This window comes from Pipistrellus kuhlii, unplaced genomic scaffold (genome assembly GCF_014108245.1).
Source record: "Pipistrellus kuhlii isolate mPipKuh1 unplaced genomic scaffold, mPipKuh1.p scaffold_m20_p_29, whole genome shotgun sequence".
NCBI lineage: Eukaryota > Metazoa > Chordata > Mammalia > Chiroptera > Vespertilionidae > Pipistrellus > Pipistrellus kuhlii.
In genome coordinates, this window is record NW_023425528.1 from 3099984 (window position 1) to 3120545 (window position 20562).

At 40.6% G+C, this 20562-nt stretch overlaps 1 protein-coding gene across 2 annotated transcripts in view; it reads left to right on the forward strand.

The window, feature by feature from the left end:
• Positions 1–1642: 1642 nt before the first annotated feature.
• Positions 1643–20562, forward strand: part of LHFPL1 (LHFPL tetraspan subfamily member 1) — an 85823-nt gene continuing 66903 nt past the window's right edge. The window contains exons 1-2 of one of the 2 annotated variants that reach the window (XM_036454502.2): positions 1643–1877; positions 8541–9179. In XM_036454502.2, the coding sequence (XP_036310395.1) occupies positions 8798–9179 (382 nt within the window). In that variant the 5' untranslated portion in view covers positions 1643–1877; positions 8541–8797. The remainder of the gene's footprint in view (positions 1878–8540; positions 9180–20562) is intronic. The other variant, XM_036454503.2, reaches the window with a different exon arrangement.

Genomic DNA, 20562 nt, shown 5'->3' on the forward strand with positions numbered 1-20562 from the left:
ACTGAAAAGTATTTTTATGTGACAAAATATGCTAATCAACTGCACGCCCTTAAAGATAACAGTGCCAGAAGATGCAAACAAGATGTATTTTTTTTTTGAGAGAACTATCATCCATTATATTAAGAACAGAAAACAAAACGTTACCCAAAAAATTTTATCATTATTTAGTATACATTTAGGTTTCCATATTACTTAACTTAAAGTAACTGGAGGTATATGGAATAGAGGATAAAAACTAGCAAGTAAAATCTAGTTTTTCTTAGATATGCAAATAGTAATCAGTTTCCCAAATGACAGGGGCAGTCACTAAGCAAAGGGAAATGTTTACGTTTTTATATTTTATTGATTTTTTACAGAGAGGAAGGGAGAGGAATAGAGAGTTAGAAACATTAATGAGAGAGAAACATCTATCAGCTGCCTTCTGCACACCTCCTACTGGGGATGTGCCCACAACCAAGGTACATGCCCTTGACCAGATTCAAACCTAGGACCCTTCAGTTCACAGGCTCTATCCACTGAGCCAAACTGGTTAGGGTGGCAATATTTACTTTTGCATAAAGTGGAAGCGACTATTTTTCTTATGACAAAAATTTTTGACATATTTCTCCTGCTTGTATCCATAGCAGAGATGAAACACTTTATTAACTCATAAAATAATCAGGGTACAACGAATGTGTTAAATTGCTGGTTTGCATTTTAAATTATTACCAAAAAAATCTAGAAAACAGCACTGATAACCTTGATAGCATTCTGGGAAAGAAAGTGGGCCATTATAGTAGAGTTACTTTGAATCAATTTAGTATGTTGTTTTAAGTTAACCTAGTTGCCCTTCATTCTTCCAACTCATTTTGTTTAGCAAAGTTATCTGTTCACAAGGTATCCAGGAAATGAGACACATATGCAAAAACAAAACAACAACAACAAAAAAACACTCTCCCAAAAAATATGATTTGCCCCCACCGACACAGACTAATATAAGGTAGAAAGTAATGTTTCCCAAAATAAATATGGAGTGCCAGGGACATCCATAGGTGGGAGAGATGACATTATGTTGGAGCAGAGTGTCAGGCAAAGCTCCATTAATCTCTAGAACTCTCAGCTCGCTCTTTTCCCAAACACTAAAGCAGTTATTAATGTTTTGGGATAAGTTAGACACTGCCTTTTGTCTCCTATTTTTGTACTCCTATTTTTTTAAAATGTATTATTAAGCCTTCTCAATGTGTGATTTTAGGTTTCTTAAATATGACCTTGTTACATTTGGAGCCATACATTTCTCTGTTGGAGTGCCTTACCCATTAGACAGTGGAAATTAGTTTGGGGAAAGAGGTTATTCTGTTATACTCAGTTCAAGCATGTGTTTTCTGAGTAATTTCTGCTACCCAATATGTATAGTGGAGATAGTTTAGTGCTTTGGGGAAAGTTAGGGAGAACCATTATTCCTCAGCAGGCATTTGGGCAGCAGATGCAGAAGTGAGACAGTTATGCAGTTCAAATGTGGGCGCTTGAGTGTGTGTGTGTGTGTGTGTGTGTGTGTGTGTGTGCACACGCGCGCACACACACACACACACACACACACACACAGTCACACAGCTGACTTGGCAGCTGTGAGGATGGAGGTGGGGTGGGGACTCATTGCCTGTTTAGCCAAATCAAGTGCCTGCATGACTGAAGCTGGAGTTGAAGCCTCCAGCGTGTTTGGAGTTAATTCCCATTATGTTGGACTCCGCCCCTTTCTCCCCAAGGTAAAGCAGGGTTTTCAGGCATCCCTGTAAAGAGCAGCTGGGATTCCCATCTCCTTCTGACAAGCTGTAAGGAGTTGTTTCTCACATCTGAGTTCGAAGAGAGGAAACAAGTCAATCAGCCTTTGTGGCCAGAAGGTAAATTTGCAGCTTGGGCCAAATGCAATTGAAACAGCTGGATAAAAAACTGATTTGCTCTCCCTTTGCTCAGTCTCCTCCTCCTTTTCCTTTCCCATGATTCCAGTCCTTTCATCTCACAGCTCAGAGAAACTGTTTCTTCCCAAAGGTAGCCTGTTATATTTTTTCTTCCACATAGTTTGTTGTTTGCACAGAGGCTAAACGGAATCAGGGCTGGGCTCCTATTTCATATTGATATGGTTTGAGGACCGAAGGGTTAAATGCTAGTTGGTTTTCCCAGAAGAATTGGTAACTTGAGGAGAGGAAGTGCATGTCTCTGGGAGTGGACAGAGGGATTTTGTTCTGACTTGTCTGTGGAAGTAAAAGCAGATCTGGTTTGCTGATGTGCTGAGGTTGATCTCTTAGACTTACCTAAACTGGGGCTATGAGACTGAAATGTGGTAATAGCATTAAACTGAAATGCAGATGTTGAAATCAGTTGAGGCTAGAAATAAAAGAGTGCATTCACTCAGTAAATATTTGTGAGTTTTTAACTATGTGCCAAGCATGATGACTTCCAGAAAACCTGAGATAATTTAACTATAAATCCATTCTTGAAAGAACACTGGACCAAGTGTTTCCATTTTGTGGTGAAAAACTGAAAGCAAAAATACGTCTAGGAGTAAGGAGAAATCACTTAGAAAGTGTTTGGAGAAACAGAGGGGAGAGGAGTGATGTTTTACTTCTTAGGTGATTTCAAGTCTTCTCTGATACCTATGGGAAATGGAGTCTTCTCTGGTAGGGGGGAGAATTGACATCTATCCTAGTGTTAGGTTGACCACAGATGTTACTTCACTTGAACTTTACATTCTATTATCTCCATTTTGTAGATGAAACTGAACCTCAGAGGTTGTAGGTGATCCTCTCAAGTTTATAGAACCTATAAGTGACAGACCTCAGAACTCTACCAGATCTGATTCCAAAATCCTGGCTCTTTTCCACTAAAACAGTATTTCTCAATCATTAGTTCCCATCAGAATCGATTGAGGATTAAAAAAAAAAAATTGAATCCCATAAATTCTAATTTAGTGAATATGAGAAGGAATGCAATAGTCTGCATTTTGAATAAGCATTGAAAGTGATTCTGGTGCAGAGGTTCTAGAGCCCCATTTTGAGAAACAATCAATATGCCTGATGAAGTGGTTGGAGAAGCATTCAGCTCACCTTCTTCCAATATTGGCCAGATTCACTGAATGGAGGTGGTCAAATGTGATGGCATTTTATTCCCTGTTGAGGCCATGGTTAGAGGGACTACTGGGCCAACAATAGCAGAGTTGGGGCTAGAGCTTAAACATGTGAATAGATGGTTTACCAGTTAGCTCACTGTTCATCGTGCTTAACAATGTCTTGCCAAAACAGGCCTGTAGAAGTAGTTTCTAACTTGTATAAGGAATGACACTCCTAGCCAACCAATTGAGCACTGAAGATAGTTGTACTTGTCAATCCAGAGTAATAACTGCAAAGAAGATCTCCAATTGGCATCCTACTTTTCAAAGCAGAAGCTCAATGAACAGCTTTTTTTTTTTTTTTTTCAGGGAAGGGAGGTCATACAAAATTTAGATATATCATTCTAATCCCTACTTTTATAACCTCAGACTCTAGAGTCTAGAGCAAGGAATAGCTCAAGACCTGATATGGAGGATCGTTCTTTAATTTTTTTTTTTTTTCAGAGAGGAAGAGAGAGGGAGAGAGAGATAGAAACATCAATGATGAGAGAGGATAATTGATTGGCTGCCTTCTGTACACCCACCACGAGGGAGCGAGCCAGCAGCTCAGGCATGTGTTCTGACTGGGAATCAAACCTTAACCTCCTGGTCTCCTGGTTCATAGGTCAACGCTCAGCCACTGAGCCAAGCTGGCTGGGCTGGATATATTTTTTTAATTGTTTAAAATATTACAAATAGTAGTACATATGTCTTCTTTTCTTCCCCATTGACCTTCCCCTTTTCTTTTTATGGACTCTCTCCATCTTTGCATGGCCAACTTGATTGTTTACAATTGACCTTCTAGGTTGTCAGTGACTCTATGATTCCTCTCTCTTTACTTTTTCGTTTCTTGTCTTCTAATACCTCTTTATAACCCAAGGAAAAAAGAGGAAAGAAGGAAGGAGAAAGTTTAGAAAGAGGATAGCAAGTATGAAAGCTGAGGAATTTGAAAGATGAGGCTTAAGTTAAAAGTGAGGTCTTTTTAAGCAGAGAGTAGTAGAATGATGATTGTCAGGGGTTTGGAAGAGGGGGGAATGAGGAATTGTTGCTCAAGGGGTGCAAAGTTTTAGTTAAGCTGTTGAATAAATTCTAGAGATCTTCTGTTCAACTTTGTGTCTATAGTTAATAGTGTTGTGCACCTTAAAATAAGTTAAGAGGATAGATCTTACATTAAGTACTCTTAATATTGACCTATGAACCAGGAGACCAGGAGGTTAAGGTTTGATTCCCAGTCAGAGCACATGCCTGAGCTGCTGGCTCGCTCCCTAGTGGTGGGTGTACAGTAGGCAGCCAATCAATTATCCTCTCTCATCATTGATGTTTCTATCTCTCTCTCCCTCTCTCTTCCTCTCTTAATACACACGCACACACAGCAATTTTTGAAGGTCATGAATATATTTAGTACTTTAATTGTGTTCATGGTTTTATAGATGTAGGAATATGTCTAAACTCATTGAGATGTACATTTTAAGTACCGATATGTACATTTTCTCCATATAACAATTATATGCCCAAAAAGTTTGAAAAAAGTGAGGTGTTCTTCAAGTTGTGTATATGCAAATGGGAAATAAAGCCTTTGGTGTAGCTACATCATGATATGATTTCAGGCATAGCAGAAGCTGAGGCAACTCTCTTTGTGGAGATGCACAGAGGAGGAGAAACTTCCAAGGGACTCTGGTGGCAGAAAGTGAAGGGAACAATTATTGGAAAGTAGAAATAGATCCTTTCTGATGTTGTGTCTGAAACAGGATGATTTATAATGGTCAGGTTGTGCTCGCTTCGGCAGCACATATACTAGAATGGTCAGGCTGCTTATATACCCAACTTGATAAAAGGAGGCACATTGGGCAAAGACATTTTTCCTGGAATAGGACTCTATTTGTGCACTGGAAACATATGCCTGTTTATTTCAACACTGAGTATTTGTAATAGGGTTGGCACGTAAGCAATGCATACTATCTGGGGGCATGAGTAGAAAGGCCTATTCATGTCTCTTTGCCAAAATCAGTGACAACAAAGTGGCTCCTTGCAGACCAATCTGAACTCAGCAGTCTTACAACCATATTTTCCTCAGCAGCTGCATATCAGAGAATCCCTTTCTAACCAGTTCATGTTCTAGTCATTAATTCATTGGCTGTTTTGCCTGGGCCCTTGGTAAAGTATTGCTTTCTTTAACTCATAAGTTGTATGACAAGCTCAAGTGGGAACAAAAGGGTTTTTATAGTCTTCTTATGTGGGGATTGGGAAGGAAGCTAGGTAGAGGAATGATTTGGTTTGTTTTTCTCCACCAAGAAAAATGTAAGAGCAATGCTTTCAGTTTTACTGATACTATCAATAAATAAGTGCCAACAGTGAGTAGGTACACACAAGAGTGCAGAGGTAAGAACAAATGATTAAAGACTGGGCAATTAGTCACCACAGGGAGAGTTAGAATACTCATTTTTTGGAAAAAGTGCCAATAATAAGCTACCAGCATTTGTAGTTGATGAAGGGTTCTCATCTGGAGGACAATTGCCAACCTGTTCTCCATTCCCTCTGAGGACCTGACCAAAGGAATTGGTAATAAATTTCAACAGAAAATGTTTAAAATGAGACATAAATAATTCTTGACAGTGAGAATTGTTAAGCTATTCAGAAAAAAAAAAACGTGTAGTCTTTTTCTTTAGAGTTATTTAAAAGCATTATAGACAATCATTTGACATATACAGCTTAGATGGGTTTCTTGACTTATATAGTTTGAAGTGATCTCTACCATGATCTGTGTTAGAGTCTGGTTCTGTTTTGGTTTGCTTTTTCATTTTTTAAGTACATAAAAGTAAAATCATATAGTATTTGTCTTTCTCTGTCTGACTTATTTCACTTAATATAATACCCTCAAGGTCCATGCATATTGATGCAAATGGCAAGATTTCATTTTTTTACTGATGAATAATATTTCATTGTATATATGTGTGTGCATCTTCTTTATACCATAAAGTATTAATAGAGTATTGTAGTCTTTTAAACAGCTTGATTTGTCACAGGTGATATAAGCTTATGTCAGAATCCCTCCTTTTATTTCTAGTATAACTAAGTACTACTTGCTGATATAGTTCCTTTCTCTTAAGTTCTCTGTTCTTCTACTGATTGTTATACTGGGACTTTTGATCTCCAAATGATAACAGTCACAGAGGACATATGCAGTTAGTTCTATCTTCAGTTTCTGAGCTTGAAATAACTTATGTTCTTGTTCTGTTGCTTTACACACTGCTTAGAGAAAGTGGCCTTCCTCTTACCATCCCTGTCTTCCCCTCTAATTTTTTTCCACCCTTAAACATTTTTTCCCCTTGAAATCCTATATGAGAGATCCTAGAAGCTTTTAATTGTAATACTTTCTGGGTCATGAGGGAGAAAGAATATGGAGGAAGGTTTCTTAGCTTTCTGATCCTCAATTTGAGCATTTGTAAACTGGGGTTAATACTTTTCTTACCAACCTAAGGAGATTGTTGGACAGAGCAAATGAAATAATGGACTTGGAAGGGACTGTGATGATGCAGCCACAGATGTTTATCAGCTTGTTTCCTCTCATTCTCTGGCCTGGACTTTTTCACCAGGAAGTGAGTGCACAGCAGAGGGCTGCTTGCATTTTTCATAATCTGACCAACTCTACTATAACGAGCAGAAGCATTACCTCATTGTAGCCAAGCATACTTTCTTTCTAGCATCAATTACTCATAATGGGTTTTACTTCTCCTGTTGACTTTCCATCCCTCATCACATCTTTCTCTCATTCCTCCCCCATTATCAAGCACAAAGCCTCATTCCCAGGGGCCAGCCCAAGGCACTTTATTCTCAAGCCCTAACATTCCAAACTAAGCACCTGCAATTTATGATCTCTGTTCCCTTGCAGCACAATACATATAGCACACAATACATATGTATCAGGAGAGGAATTACAGCAGAGTGAAAATAGAGCATTATACTAAGACTCAAATAAGTGGGCTGTGGGCTGGCCTGTGTATCTTACTAACCCTTAACCCATGGGTAAATCATTTCCTTTCTGTGATCCCATCTGTACGTGATGAGTGTGTGTGTAGAACAGTACTGGCTCAGAAATTTGCAGATCAGGTTTCTTATTCTGTTGTTATTGCTTTCCTACTTACTCTGTGACTTGGGAGAAATAATTTCCCCCTTTACTGGGGCATAATCCCTCATATGTAAAACAAGAAGGTTGAATTATGTGATTCATTAAGGTCCCAGCCAATCTGGAAATTGGATGTTTTTATGAAATGAGTTTCATTAAATAAACATTACTTGAAATGTCTATTCTGTGTCAGGCACTATATGGTTGAAATTATGACTGGGAACAGTCCTGAGATGAGAACCTGAGTACAATTGCTGTTTGCTCCTCACTGTCATAGATTGGCCCTGTAGGGAAGTTCCTAGACTTTTCTTACCTTGGGTTTCTACCCTTGAACTTCTCTTCCACCACCTGTAACTTTAACCAGTAATGATGAAACATGGAGAAACTTCTGAAACATACTCCACCATTTACCTGCTGGAGACATTTACAGTTCTGTCATCAAGATCTAGTGTGGTCTCTGACTGTCCTAATTGAGAAACAGACCAATAATCAATGGCAGATTAATGGAATTGGGAGGGAGTGGTTGATGTTTGACAGAGGTGTCTGTGGAAGTCATTTGTCAGTTGGGCTGAGGAGATTAGATCTAAAAAAGACTCTTAGCACCTTGAATCCTAGATAACTTGTTCGAAAGGCACCTTGAAAGGTCACTGTAACTATAGCTTCCTGTTGCCAGGCAGGGGGCACCTGATAAAAGATGAGAAGCTTTCTTGATTATATTATGGAAAGAAAGAGGCAGCTTTCCTTAGTAATCAGTCTAGAGTTAAACAACTCTCACTGGTTAGAAAGTTGCCTCACATTTTGATTTTGGGACAAAGTACTGTGGTACTTACTCAATGATAAGCATAGAGTGTGTGATTAGGCACCCTTTATTTTATTCTACCCATTTCAACCTGGCTGATGCATCCCTGTGAAAAGCCAACATGCATGCACTATTGGACAATCTACCTAGGTCAAGTGGACAAATCCTGCAACTCCATGGTGAGCTTTCCCCCCCTCTTCTCCCTGTATTAAGACTCTGTATTATCAGACTCTATGAGTTGTTTTCTTTCATTCTTTTCTCACTGAAAACAAGCTTGGATTCTGATCCTCTTAAGATATCACTGCCTTCCAGGCCTCCAAGTCAGAAAGGCCATTCAACTGGAAGCTGGAGTCTCTGGAGGCAGCCTGAGTTTCATTTAGACTTCCCTCTGGCCACTTGTTTTATGCTAGATGTCAAGAGTTAAAAGATGTCAGATCAGGTTGCATTTGAGTTGGCAGAAAAGTCACTAATTCAATTCTACTCTTTTTTCATTGCAGCCTAGAGACTACAGAACTCTAAATCAGGTGGAAGGAAGGAATGATGGAAAAAGTGCTGGAAAGCAGAAACCCATAAGGACCCAAATGGTCCTTGAGAGAATAATTTTATCCAGAAGCAAGGTCCGAGTGACACATAAATGAGCCATAGCACTGGCTAGCCAGATGAAAAATAGACTGATGGAGCCTACGTGATAACTTTCTGTATTTGGTTCTGTGACCCAACTCATCTTCCCTTACCCACAGAGAAACCTGGGACCATGAGGAGCAGCCTAACACTGGTAGGGACCCTCTGGGCCTTCCTGTCTCTTGTTACTGCTATGGCCAGTTCTACCAGTTACTTCCTGCCATACTGGCTCTTTGGATCCCAGCTGGGGAAGCCAGTGTCATTCAGCACATTCCGGCGGTGCAACTACCCTGTGCGGGGAGAGGGACACAGTCTGATCATGGTGGAAGAGTGTGGGCGCTATGCCAGCTTCAGTGCCATCCCAAGCCTTGCCTGGCAGATGTGCACAGTGGTGACAGGTGTCGGCTGTGCTCTCCTACTCCTGGTGGCAATGACTGCAGTCCTGGGCTGCTGCATGGAGGAGCTTATCTCCAGAATGATGGGACGTTGCATGGGAGCAGCGCAGTTTGTGGGAGGTAAGACAGTGTTGCTGGGATTGGGTAGGTTGGAGATCATTGGGGCAGGAGACAGGGAGAGAAGGGAATGAGAAATGTTACCTCCTCTATTTCCATCTCTAAGGCTACAAAAGAGGAATCATTTGAAACACTCTAGGATTCTAAAGTATAATCTATATCAGGGTTTTATTCACAGCGAAATTGGTTAGTAGGCAGTTGATATGTGTTTTTTAGCCTCTATTTTTATCACCTTCTTCTGCCTGCAAGGTGTCCACTTAAGAATATTATTCAGGTCTACTTTCCAGGGACAGCAACATATATTCTCGTATTACTGCTTAAAAATACACTTGATTTTTAAAAGCTGTAATCTCAGAGGACAGAGATCTGATAAACACACAAGTGCTAATTACAAACAAGAGTTTAATGTAAAGTCCTCAACAAAGAAATGCATCTAATGGTGAAATGTTAGGTACCAAAAAGACTGTAGATAAATGGTTAGCCATGTCTGGTAGCCATTAACAGTCTATCTAGATTTTTTTATGGCCCTGTCTTATACTATTTATCTTTTCCCTCATTCAGACACCCTCTAAATTAGTGCAGGTAAACCACAGATGCTAGAATTGTATGAAAGGGTTAGGAAAGACCAAATACAAAATGGCAACCTGCAGGAAGGCAGTGGGAGGAATTTAATTTAAATTGTATAAGGTAAAAAAAAAAAAGCAAGTTTAGACAGATAGGAAAATATATGTATGGATATATGAGCTATATTTTAAACCCAGTTGAGGCACTGGGAACAAGTGCTACTAAAAGATATTCTTGAAGTGGATTGTTGTTCATCAAGTTTTGAAATCACTGTTTAACCCATTGTTATCATTCTCATCTCCATTAGCAACATAGTGTGAGTGACTGTGGCCCAGAAATTTGGATCTCACTTCTGGCTCTTCCACTAAATTGCTCCATGACCATGAGCAAACAACAGTGACCTCTCCTGTGTTCACTTCTTTTCTTTCCTTGATTTTGGTCACTGGCAAAATAATCAGATACCAATTTTCTTTCTTTTTTACAGTAATTTGTTCAGGTGGTCTTGGAATGAAATGGTAGTGATGAGCTAAGACAGTGTTCTGAACTAGGGCTTATTTTTTTTTTTTACCTCCTTTCCTTAAGACAGCTAATAATATTTTTTAGACATTTTTGGTAATCACAATTTGAGGATGGTGCTATTCATGTCTAGTAGGTAAAGGCTAAGAATGCTGTTAAATACTCCATAGTGGACAAAAACAAGACAGCTCCCCATTTCCAGCAACAAAGAGGTAACTGGCTTAAAATGTTAATAATGCCAAAGTTGAGAAACCCTGAGCTAAGGTATCATGGTTTCCTGACCTGCTTTTAAAAACACCAGATTCTTTTTGTTGAATCACAGTTAAGGTGATGTTTTCAGATTCTCTCTTTACTCAGACTCATTGCAAAAGTTTGAAATTTGAATTAACATTGTAGTCTCTCCTATCTCTGAATTTGTTTACTCTTAGCTATTAATGGTTTTCTGGCCACACTGGAAAGTCATTAGATTGTTTATTTCTTCCCCTAGAAAACCATGGTATAAAACTAATTACTAAGGCTAGTCTAAGCCAATGACTTCATGTCCTTTAGGGGTTCCCTGGATATCGCAAATGAACCTTAAGCAGGTTCACCTTTCACTTAGCTGTCAAGAGTAAGGGGTAGCCCTTGAAATTGATATTTATAGCTCCAAGGCCAACCTCAGTGTCAGGCACAGAGAAGGGTTTTAATAACTGTAGAGAGAGTGAACACATGCTAAGGCAATGTCTAGTGAATGTTGGAATAAAATGGACATATGAGAGCTGAGTTCATTCACACCCTTTCCTTTTTTTCCAGACTTCCATCAAGGGTGTTAACTTCCTGAGTTCTCTTCTGACTTGAGAGTGACAAGTTAGCCTCACTTGCATTTCTAAGAATTTCTGGCAGAAGGTGAGGAAGTGTTAACTTGTAGGAATCAGAAGTTCAGTAGCAATAGCCTCCACCAGACTACAAGAATTAACAATGGCTCCTACTCTGAACTTGCATCCTATCTTGGGCTTGGCTGAGACTTTTATAAAACCCTTATGGTTCTCTATATGACATATTTTAGTTGTTCCCACCTCCTAGGTCTAGAAACTCAAAGGAAATTGTTGAGGGGAGATGTGGATAGGTAATAGAGATTTAGACACTCATGGATTGAGTGGGGAAGAACATTGGTTGAGTGAAGGTGTCATATAGGGTGAGTCAAAATAGTGCCATTTTCATCCCATATGATTCTGCTATATTCTCTATATTTTTCATTGACCCTTGCTCATATGAGCATGACCACAGTATTTACACTGATATGAGGGTCTTTAAAATTCAAGAATAAAATGCCATTTGACAGTCATGGAAAGAGTCAAGACCCAAGGTGTGCTATAAGATTTATCCCTGGGCAAGAGAATATTGGACAGATAACTAATTTTCCACAGTTTCTATATCTGTAACACCAACCAACTAATAGTCATTACCACCTACCTTTTAGAAACTTATGCCTGTTAAGGTGGCTTCAGATGTGAAGTAATGGTGAAAATTGCTCGGATATATCATATTTTCTAGGAGTCCTTTGGCACATGATTATTACCTAAGGCTCTTTAGAAATCTCAGGTCTGTCCCCTCAAAAATGGGCTCTACCAATGGCAGACAGCCAAGCCTGACTCAAGAGAAAGCTGTGGGGGTTTAGTTTAAACTTGTTGTTCAGCTGAGGGGAATTGATTTTGTTGCTCCAGGCCTGGCTGATTCCCGGCAGCTAGTGCATTAACTGAAATACATTATGTGGAGGAACCAATTTGTTTCAGGTCTGGTTTATCTCTGCCAGACCCCAAACCACTGAAGAGACAGAGTATCCATTAAGAACTATCTCCTCCCACTACGTGACTCTCATTCCCCAGTTTGGCAGCTTCCCATAGAGATGAGCAGTGGGAAGTGGAGAGACAGGAAGAAATAAAGATCTGCTTGACTGAGTCATGCTCAGCAAGGTGACCTGATGGGGCCCTTGGGTCCCATTTCACTCAACCTGCAGCTGATCCAGCTGGACAAGCCTGGGGTCCAGAGAGCCTTCCACTGGGACCTTCATGCCCTGCTCCAACTGATGAAAGAAACATCTGGTCAGGAGATTATTTCAGCCCTGGGGATGCTGAGGTTTCCAACCAGCTGGCCCCCAGCCTCTGAGAACTGGGTCATTATTCACATCCCCTGTGTATGTATATACAAAATACTTGTGAATTATCCTCTATCTTCAGTGAAAGCTAAACAAAAGAGACATAAGTGAGAAATAAATATAAGAACTTCTTGGCAGGACAAAGTGTAAGATCTTGGATCAGGTTGCTTGAGGGAGGCCAAGACTCCTTCTAGAACAGGGAATGTATCAAATTCACCTGGAGTGCTTAAATAATGTGGACTCCACACTTTCCCATTCTGATATCCACAGCAAAAGATGGAAGGCATGTTTTGAAAAATCTCCCTACTGACTCTGATGTGTATGCTGTATTCCCTTTCCCCAACCCAAGTGAGAACCATCACCCTGGAGATTACTTATAGAATTTAATATACTCAGACCAGCACCCGTGTTTTATTTTGTGCCACATGCTTATGAAAACAAATCACTGAGAAATTGATTCAAGAAAAGGGTGCTATTTTTCTAAAAAAATTATTTCCTGGAAAGTCCTCCAAAGTTTCATCAGAAATCATTTAACTTATCCTTACCAGGCTGAACAAGGATTATAAAAGTGGCTTTATGTTTGGGAATTTTTTTTCAAAAAAAGTTAACCTGCTAGCAAAGACTCATGTACAAATTGAAGCAGGACAGAAAATATGGTTCAGGGATTCTGATGCTCAACTCTGGGCTTTATGCACCAGTGCTACTGATTTTTCTTTTTCCCTTTGGAGAAAAATAATTCTGATATGAATTTTTCAGAGTGGTCCATTAAGTACTTGTGTAAGTATTACCTGGGGTGCTTGTTAATGCAGATTCCTTAGGGCCATTTTAAGACCACTGAATCAGAACTGATGCCAGGCACCCTGAGTTTTATACAACCTCTCATGCTGATTTATTTTGAAACTCTAGTAGAAAATATTTCTGATGTATGTACCACTCAGTGGAAGACAGAGTTTTAACAATACAATTGAAGTCTCCTTCCTACCCTCATCATAGTCCCCTGTCCCCACAGCAAAAGTAACTACTGTCTTGGATTTATTATTTATGATTCTCCAGCAGATTCTAGTACACATAAAAAGTTGAGAACCTCTGCTCAGTTTTGTTTTAATATTGCTTTTAAAATGGAGTTCCCTTTTCTTCTATGCCTGCTTGTACATAAATATCTCTCTATCTCTCAAAGGTAAAATCAAATGCAATTTCTCCGGGAAGCCTCCACTGATCTACTTTGGAAATCTCTAGCAGCACTGAAATGTCTTATAAACTCTGACTGAAAATATTAGATTGAAAGAATGGGAGACTTCAGTGGTGGGGGAATTCCCTGGAAAGGGAAAGCTGAGATATAGCTAGAGGGTACATATAAATTTTCCACTGTGTTTGAATTAAAATTGCTACAAGAGCAATAAATTGAGCAAATTAATAACAATGAACTCATACTAGGCTTCTGCTCAGGGTAGTAAATTCAAAATATTAATAACCATATTTGGACAAGTATTTATGAATTGAGTGCGGTATGTAACAAAATCACTGCCCTCTCAAAAGTTACTCTTGTGGATGGGGAAGGGGACACCAAGGGGGATGATTATACCCAGTGAGGCGGCTTTCCATGACTAGAGACCAAATTTAGGCATTTGTCTAATTGAGAATGTGCAATTGGGAAGGGATTATATAGCTGCTACAACATGGGAAAGTAGTGATTCTGGCTGCAGGGAACATTGAGGATAGCTGGGATGTAGCTGCTGGTAGGGTTCCAAGATCTCTTTGAGATTGTGTGCCTCAGGGTTTATATTGGTGTTGAGGTTGCCACAAGGCCTAAGCTGAGTAAAGTATCCAACTCTGGACTTCGTCTTGGTCGAAGAAGTGAATTCAAACTTTAGCAATTATGTTTGGTGAGAGCATTTAGTGTATTTTCTGAAAGGAGATTCTCGTGGAGGGAGAAGTAGAGGAAGGGAAACAAAATGGCCACCTGCACATATGCAATAGGGGAGTGAAGAAGGTAACATTCTAAAGGGTTTTCTCTCCGTTCCTATGGAGAAGTACCCGGCTGAGCATAGCAGTTGAGACAGACTTCTCCAAAGAGCATACATATCGATAGTTCAAAGGGCAGTACAACTGGGAATGAGCAATGACACAGAGAAGTGGGAGGCAGGATTTCATCTTATTTTCTTTACTACCAGATCCCCATTCTTCTAATATTTGTAGTAGAGGTGATTTTCTTTTTTGGTTGCTGTTGTTAATCCTCACCCAAGGATATTTTTCCATTGATTTTTTTTTTGAGAGAGAGAATGGAAGGGAGGGAGAGAAGGAAGAGAGAGAGAGAGAGAGAGAGAGAGAGAGAGAGAGAGAGAGAGAGAGAGAACGACCCACTGATGTGGGACTGACACATTACCTGGTTGCCTACTACATGCGCCCCAACTGGGGTAGGGGATTGAACCTGGGACCCTTTGATGAGTGGGCTGATGCTCTAACTACCAAGCAACACCACCATATTACTGTGGTACCTTTGAAATGTATATTCCTGGGATGCAGTTACTAAATCAAATATTTGTGGATGAGGCCCCCAAATTACATTTTATTTATTTATTTTAAGTACATTTTTAATTGATTTTGGAGAGGGAGAGAAGAGAGAGATAGAAACATCAATGGTGAGAGAAAATCAATGATCAGCTGCCTCCTGCACGCCCCTCACTCACTGGGGATGGACTCTGCAACCTGAACATGTGCCCTTGACCTGGAGTCAAACGGTGAACTCCTTTCTCATAGGTCAATGCTCAACCACTGAGCTTTGCCTGCCGAGCCCATCTACATTGTTAATAAGCTTCCACTCTTTCAGAAGGTGGTAGGGCCTTGACTTCCATATTGCTATTTGAAACACATCTTCACAATTTGAAATTGATTAAAACTGCTGAGAACAAATTTAATGGAAAATAAATTCCCCTGTGACTTCATGTTTTAAAATCTGTCTCCCAAGACATCTTTCTCCACCTATATGAAATGTGATGGAATCAGCTATCAGTTACAAGTTCAATATCTCTAAGATGTATGTGTACAACCTATTGCGCTCACCAGTCTAAAAGGCCAAATGAAAGATAGGAGATAGGTGGAGTAGAAATGCAGGTTGGACAGAGTATGGAGTCACATGCACTGGAACAGAAGACATGCCTGGCAAAGATTTCTGATCTCTGTCCTAGTGCTTATGAATTATTGCAAGATAACTCCAACCAGGCAGCTTTTGAATGGAGCCTTATTTAGCTTTTCACTTTCCAGTCGTTTGTTATGAGAACAAACAGGTGAGGGATAATATTAGCATGGAGACTATAGGTTAAAAGTGAGAGAGGATCCATAGAGAAAAGATACTGTTTAATAATAATCAATCTTTAATGAGCACTTTCTATGTGCCAGAAACTTCATGAGTATAACTTCTTGAAACATCCCTATAAAATAGAGTACTAGTATTCCCATTCTAAAGATAAATTAACTGAAGTACAGAGAGATTTAAGGAACATGCCTAAAGTTACAAAGTTCTAGGTGGTAGACCTGGAATTTGAACTTAGGTCTGTACCAGTGGTTCCCATTGTTGGGCACATGCCCCAAAGGGGAAGCAATTTGATTTTTAAGGGGAGGGCAATTAGAGAATGTGTTATTAACAGTAAATTGTTTGTATTTCTTATGGTTCTAGGGACCTCATATATAGTACATAAATATATATTGTGACATATTTATACATTTCAGTTCTCTATTATATGTTTTGAAACTTTATTTACTATTTTTCATATCACTTCTTATTATTACTTTTTAAAAATAATTTCTTCCTCAATACTTCAACTGTCCTTTCATTCTTTTATTTTCCTCTTTTATGGATGTCATGGTATTTGGAAGCTTGTTTAGACCAAGTTAATGGCCTTTTAGGCTTCCTCTACATGAATAGGAGTTCACTTTTTGAATAGTAAGAATTATATGTCACAGGGGGGAAGGGCATCAGGATTTTAGAGATGCTTAGGTGGAGCTATCTAGAATCATCTTTCTAGATAGATGGTCTCTTCAGAAGTCTTCTTCTTTGGGTAGTGCAGGTGAAGGAAGCTGTGTGCAAGGTAGGCAGAGCACACTGTGAAACAGATGCATTTACTGAGCACTTATTATATACCAAGTACCAAAGATACACAGTTGAGGATAAATATGGCTCCTCCCTTCAAGGACTACACACTCCACTGAGGGATACAGACAACAAAGAGTTGTAAAAATGTAGATCACAGTATATTTTAATCACAGGAGTAAGCACAGGTTGCTATGGGAAAAGAAAGAGAAAGAGAGAGGGATAAGGATTTATATATATATATATATATATATATATATATATATATATATATATAGAGAGAGAGAGAGAGAGAGAGAGAGAGAGAGAGAGAGAGAGAGAGAGAGAGAGAGAGAGAATGTATAACTTTGCCTGGGGGTTGGGGATGGTAAGGAAAGGCTTCCTTGAGGAGGTATTCCCTGACCTGATCTCTGCATGGTAAAGTCTGAAGATCAAGGTGACTGAAGAAGGTGGAATGCCACCCTGCCCCTGCCATGTCAAGAAAGGCATTTGGCTAGCATTACTTCCTGCTTGAGAAGTCAGAGTTCATGCTAGTTACAGGGATCTGAAATGGAGGTTGGAAAGCTGAACTACTGTTATTTTATAAAATTGGGTGCTTTTCTTCCTTGTCTGTGTGAGAAAGCTCACTTTTTAAAAATATATATATTTTATTGATTTTTTACAGAGAGGAAGGGAGAGAGATATTGAGTTAGAAACATCGATGAGAGAGAGTCATCAATCAGCTGTCTCTTGCACGTCTCCTACTGGGGATGCGCCCGCAACCAAGGTACATGCCCTTGACCTTAATCTAATCCGGTACCCTTCAGTCAGCAGGCTGACTCTCTGTCCACTGAGCCAAACTGGTTTCGGCAGAAAGCTCACTTTTTATTAACTCTCCCCTTAAAGAACATACACTGGAAGGAGGAAAAAGCTTAGTTTTCATACCAATTTTGTCCTAAATGCATTGTGCAAATCCTGAGCTCATATACTCTGGATCATACTCCTTTATATTACAGGCAGTCCTCAGGTTATGTAGGACTCAATGTGCATGATTTGTGGTTATGTCACTATATCCCATTTATTTATATAAAAAAGTTCTGTTATTTCAATGTATGTACATATGTGCTTAGTGTTTTTTATTATTTATTCACCACAAGTAAAGGTCAGGAATTATTCTTTCCTTTAATTTTATTTTACTTACTTACTTTTTTATTTATTTATTTATTTTTACCGTTTCACTTCATTACTGCTGAGTATGTGCTCCATGTGAGTGACATAGGCGCTTATGTAGCTGGTTTACAACTTACATAAGGCGAAAGTTGCCTTATGTTGTGCCATAGGAACATAGCTCCGATATAACCCAAGGGCCTACTGTATAGGAATTCAGTTTATCTGTGGTACACACACACACACACACACACACACACACACACACACACACACTTCCATTTCCTTTAAGACTATGAGACAGATAAGAATTCCTTCTAACTTAAGCATTCCACCGAAGGGAATTTCTAACCTTAACTGATCAGTTTCTAAACCATCTCACTGTCAGAGTGTTCTTTTTCCTGTTAAAATGCTTCTTGCTATTTCTTCAAGTCCTTATCTTTTTCTCTGAGTTCAAAAAGCTGATAGCCTTGTTGCAGACAAACTTAGAGAGTACTTTGTGATTTTCTTTCAAAAGTCTTCATTGGAAGGCAAAATGGGTTTATTATCTTCTTAGAGTATATATTGACTTTTCCTCATTGAGAACTCCCTGAAGCAGTCTGGCCTTCACTGTCCAGCTGAGCCCCAAAGCTCTGTAATCTACAAATATGCCCTTCATTCATCATTGATCAAACACCTGTTCTCTAGAGGTTCTATGTTAAATGTTAGTTTCTGCATCCATATTTGTGGCAGGTGACCACTCCATGATCTTTGATGTAGCACTCAAGAATCATGCTCTCTTGGTTGAAACTAGGATACTCGTTTGAGATCTCTCAGTGAAAAGGGAATTTATTATAACAATAGAGGCCCGGTGCATGAAATTCATGCACAAGTGGGGGATGTCCCTCAGCCAAATCTGAACCCTCTCCAATGTGGGATCCCTTGAGGGATGTCCGACCGCCAGCTCAGACTCAATCCCAGTGGGCGGTCAGACATACCTCTCATAATCCAGGACTGCTGGCTCCCAAATGCCCTCCCTTGCAAGCTTGGTCCACCCCAACTGCCTTCCCCTGCTTGCCTAGACCTCCCAAACTGCTCTCCCCTGCAGGCCTGGCCCCCAACAACTGCCCTCCTCTGCAGGCTTGGTTCCCCCAAACTGCCCTCTCCTGCAGGCCTGGTCTCCTCCAACTGCCCTCCCCTGATGGCCTGGTCTCCCCAACTGATCTCCCCTGCTGGCCCCCCACAACTACCCTCCTCTGCAGGCCTGGTCCCTCCCAACTGCCCTCCCCTGAAAGCTGGGTCACCCCAAATTTTCCTCCCTTGCTGGCCTGCTCCCCCACAACTGCCCTCCCCTGCTGGCTTGCTTCCCCACAACTGCTCTCCCCTGCAGTCCTGCCCCCCTAACTGCATTCCCCTGTAGTCCTCCCCACCCTGCAACTGCCCTCCCCTGCAGGCCTGGTCTCTTCCAACTGCTCTCCCTTGCAGGCCTGCCCCCCAACTGCCCTCCCCTGCAGTCCTAATCCCCTCTAACTGTCCTCCTCTTCTGGCCCAGTCACCCCTAACTGCCCTCCCTGCTGGCCTGATCACCCACATCTTCCCTCCCCTGCAGGCCTGGTCCCTCCCCCACAACAGCCTTATCCCTTGCTGGCCTGGTCTCCTCCAACTGCCCTCCTCTGTTGGCCTGACCACCCCTCACTTCCCACAACTGCCCGCCCATGCAGGCCATCTTGTGGTGGCCATCTTGTGTCCACATGGGGGCAGCCATCTTTGACCACATGGGGGGCCATCTTGTATCTTTATGTGACAGTCAATTTGCATATTACTCTTTTATTAGATAGGACTAGAGGCCCAGTGCACAAAATTTGTGCACATAGTGTGTGTGTGGTGTGGCTTGCATTCTCTCCAATCTGGGACCTTCTCAGGGGATTTCTGATTGCTGGATTGGGCCTAAACTAGAAGTCAGACATGTAACACGGGACTGCTGGCTCTTAACTGCTCTCCTGCCTGCCTGCCTGATCATCCCTAAACACTCTGCTTGTCTGCCTGATCACCCCTAACTGCGTCTGCCTGCCTGCCTGATCACCCCTAACTGCCTCTGTCTGCCTGATGACCCTAAACTGCCTCTGCCTACCTGCCTGATGCCCCTAACTTTTCCCCTGCCAGCCTGATCATTCCTAACTATCCTCCCCTGTCAGCCTGATCACCCTAACTGCCTCTGCTTTGGCCTCCACCACTGTGGCTTTGTCCAGAGGATGTCTGGAAGACACCCGGTCTATCTGGTCTAATTAACATATTACCCTTTTATTAGTATAGATAAGGAAATTTGAACTCAAAAGCCATTGGGAAGCACCGGATTCTCTCTAGCTCTTTCATGGGCAGTATGGAGTTTTTCTTCATGGTATGTCTGCTTCATGCTACTGAATCAATCAGCTTTCTCAGCTTGCCAAGATGTTACCGTGTTTCCCCAAAAATAAGACATCCTCAGAAAATAAGACCTACTTACAGGTTTCCTTCTGAGTGAAATATAAGGCATCCCCCTGAAAATAAGCCCCCCCCCCCCAGGCTCTGTCTCAGAATGCTATTGCTAAACATAAGAGATTTAGTCCACTGATTCTGAAAGAAATGGAGTCACAAGAAATTCACCAGGAAATTCAGGAATTGGATTGTTATGATGATGTTGCAGAAGATGATGACATGATTATCATTGAATAAATGAGTAAATTCTTGATACTGTAGGATTCACAGTTTGTCTGGTTTGTGTTGACAACTACCGTACTACTGTGCCGTATACAGGTAATAAATTTCCTTTATTTTCATTTAACAATAAATGTGTACCATATTCTTCATGGAAAAATAAGACATCCCCTGAAAATAAGACCTAGCGCATCTTTGGGAGCAAAAATTAATATAAGACACTGTCTTATTTTGGGGGAAACAGGGTATATCTACTCATAACTTTA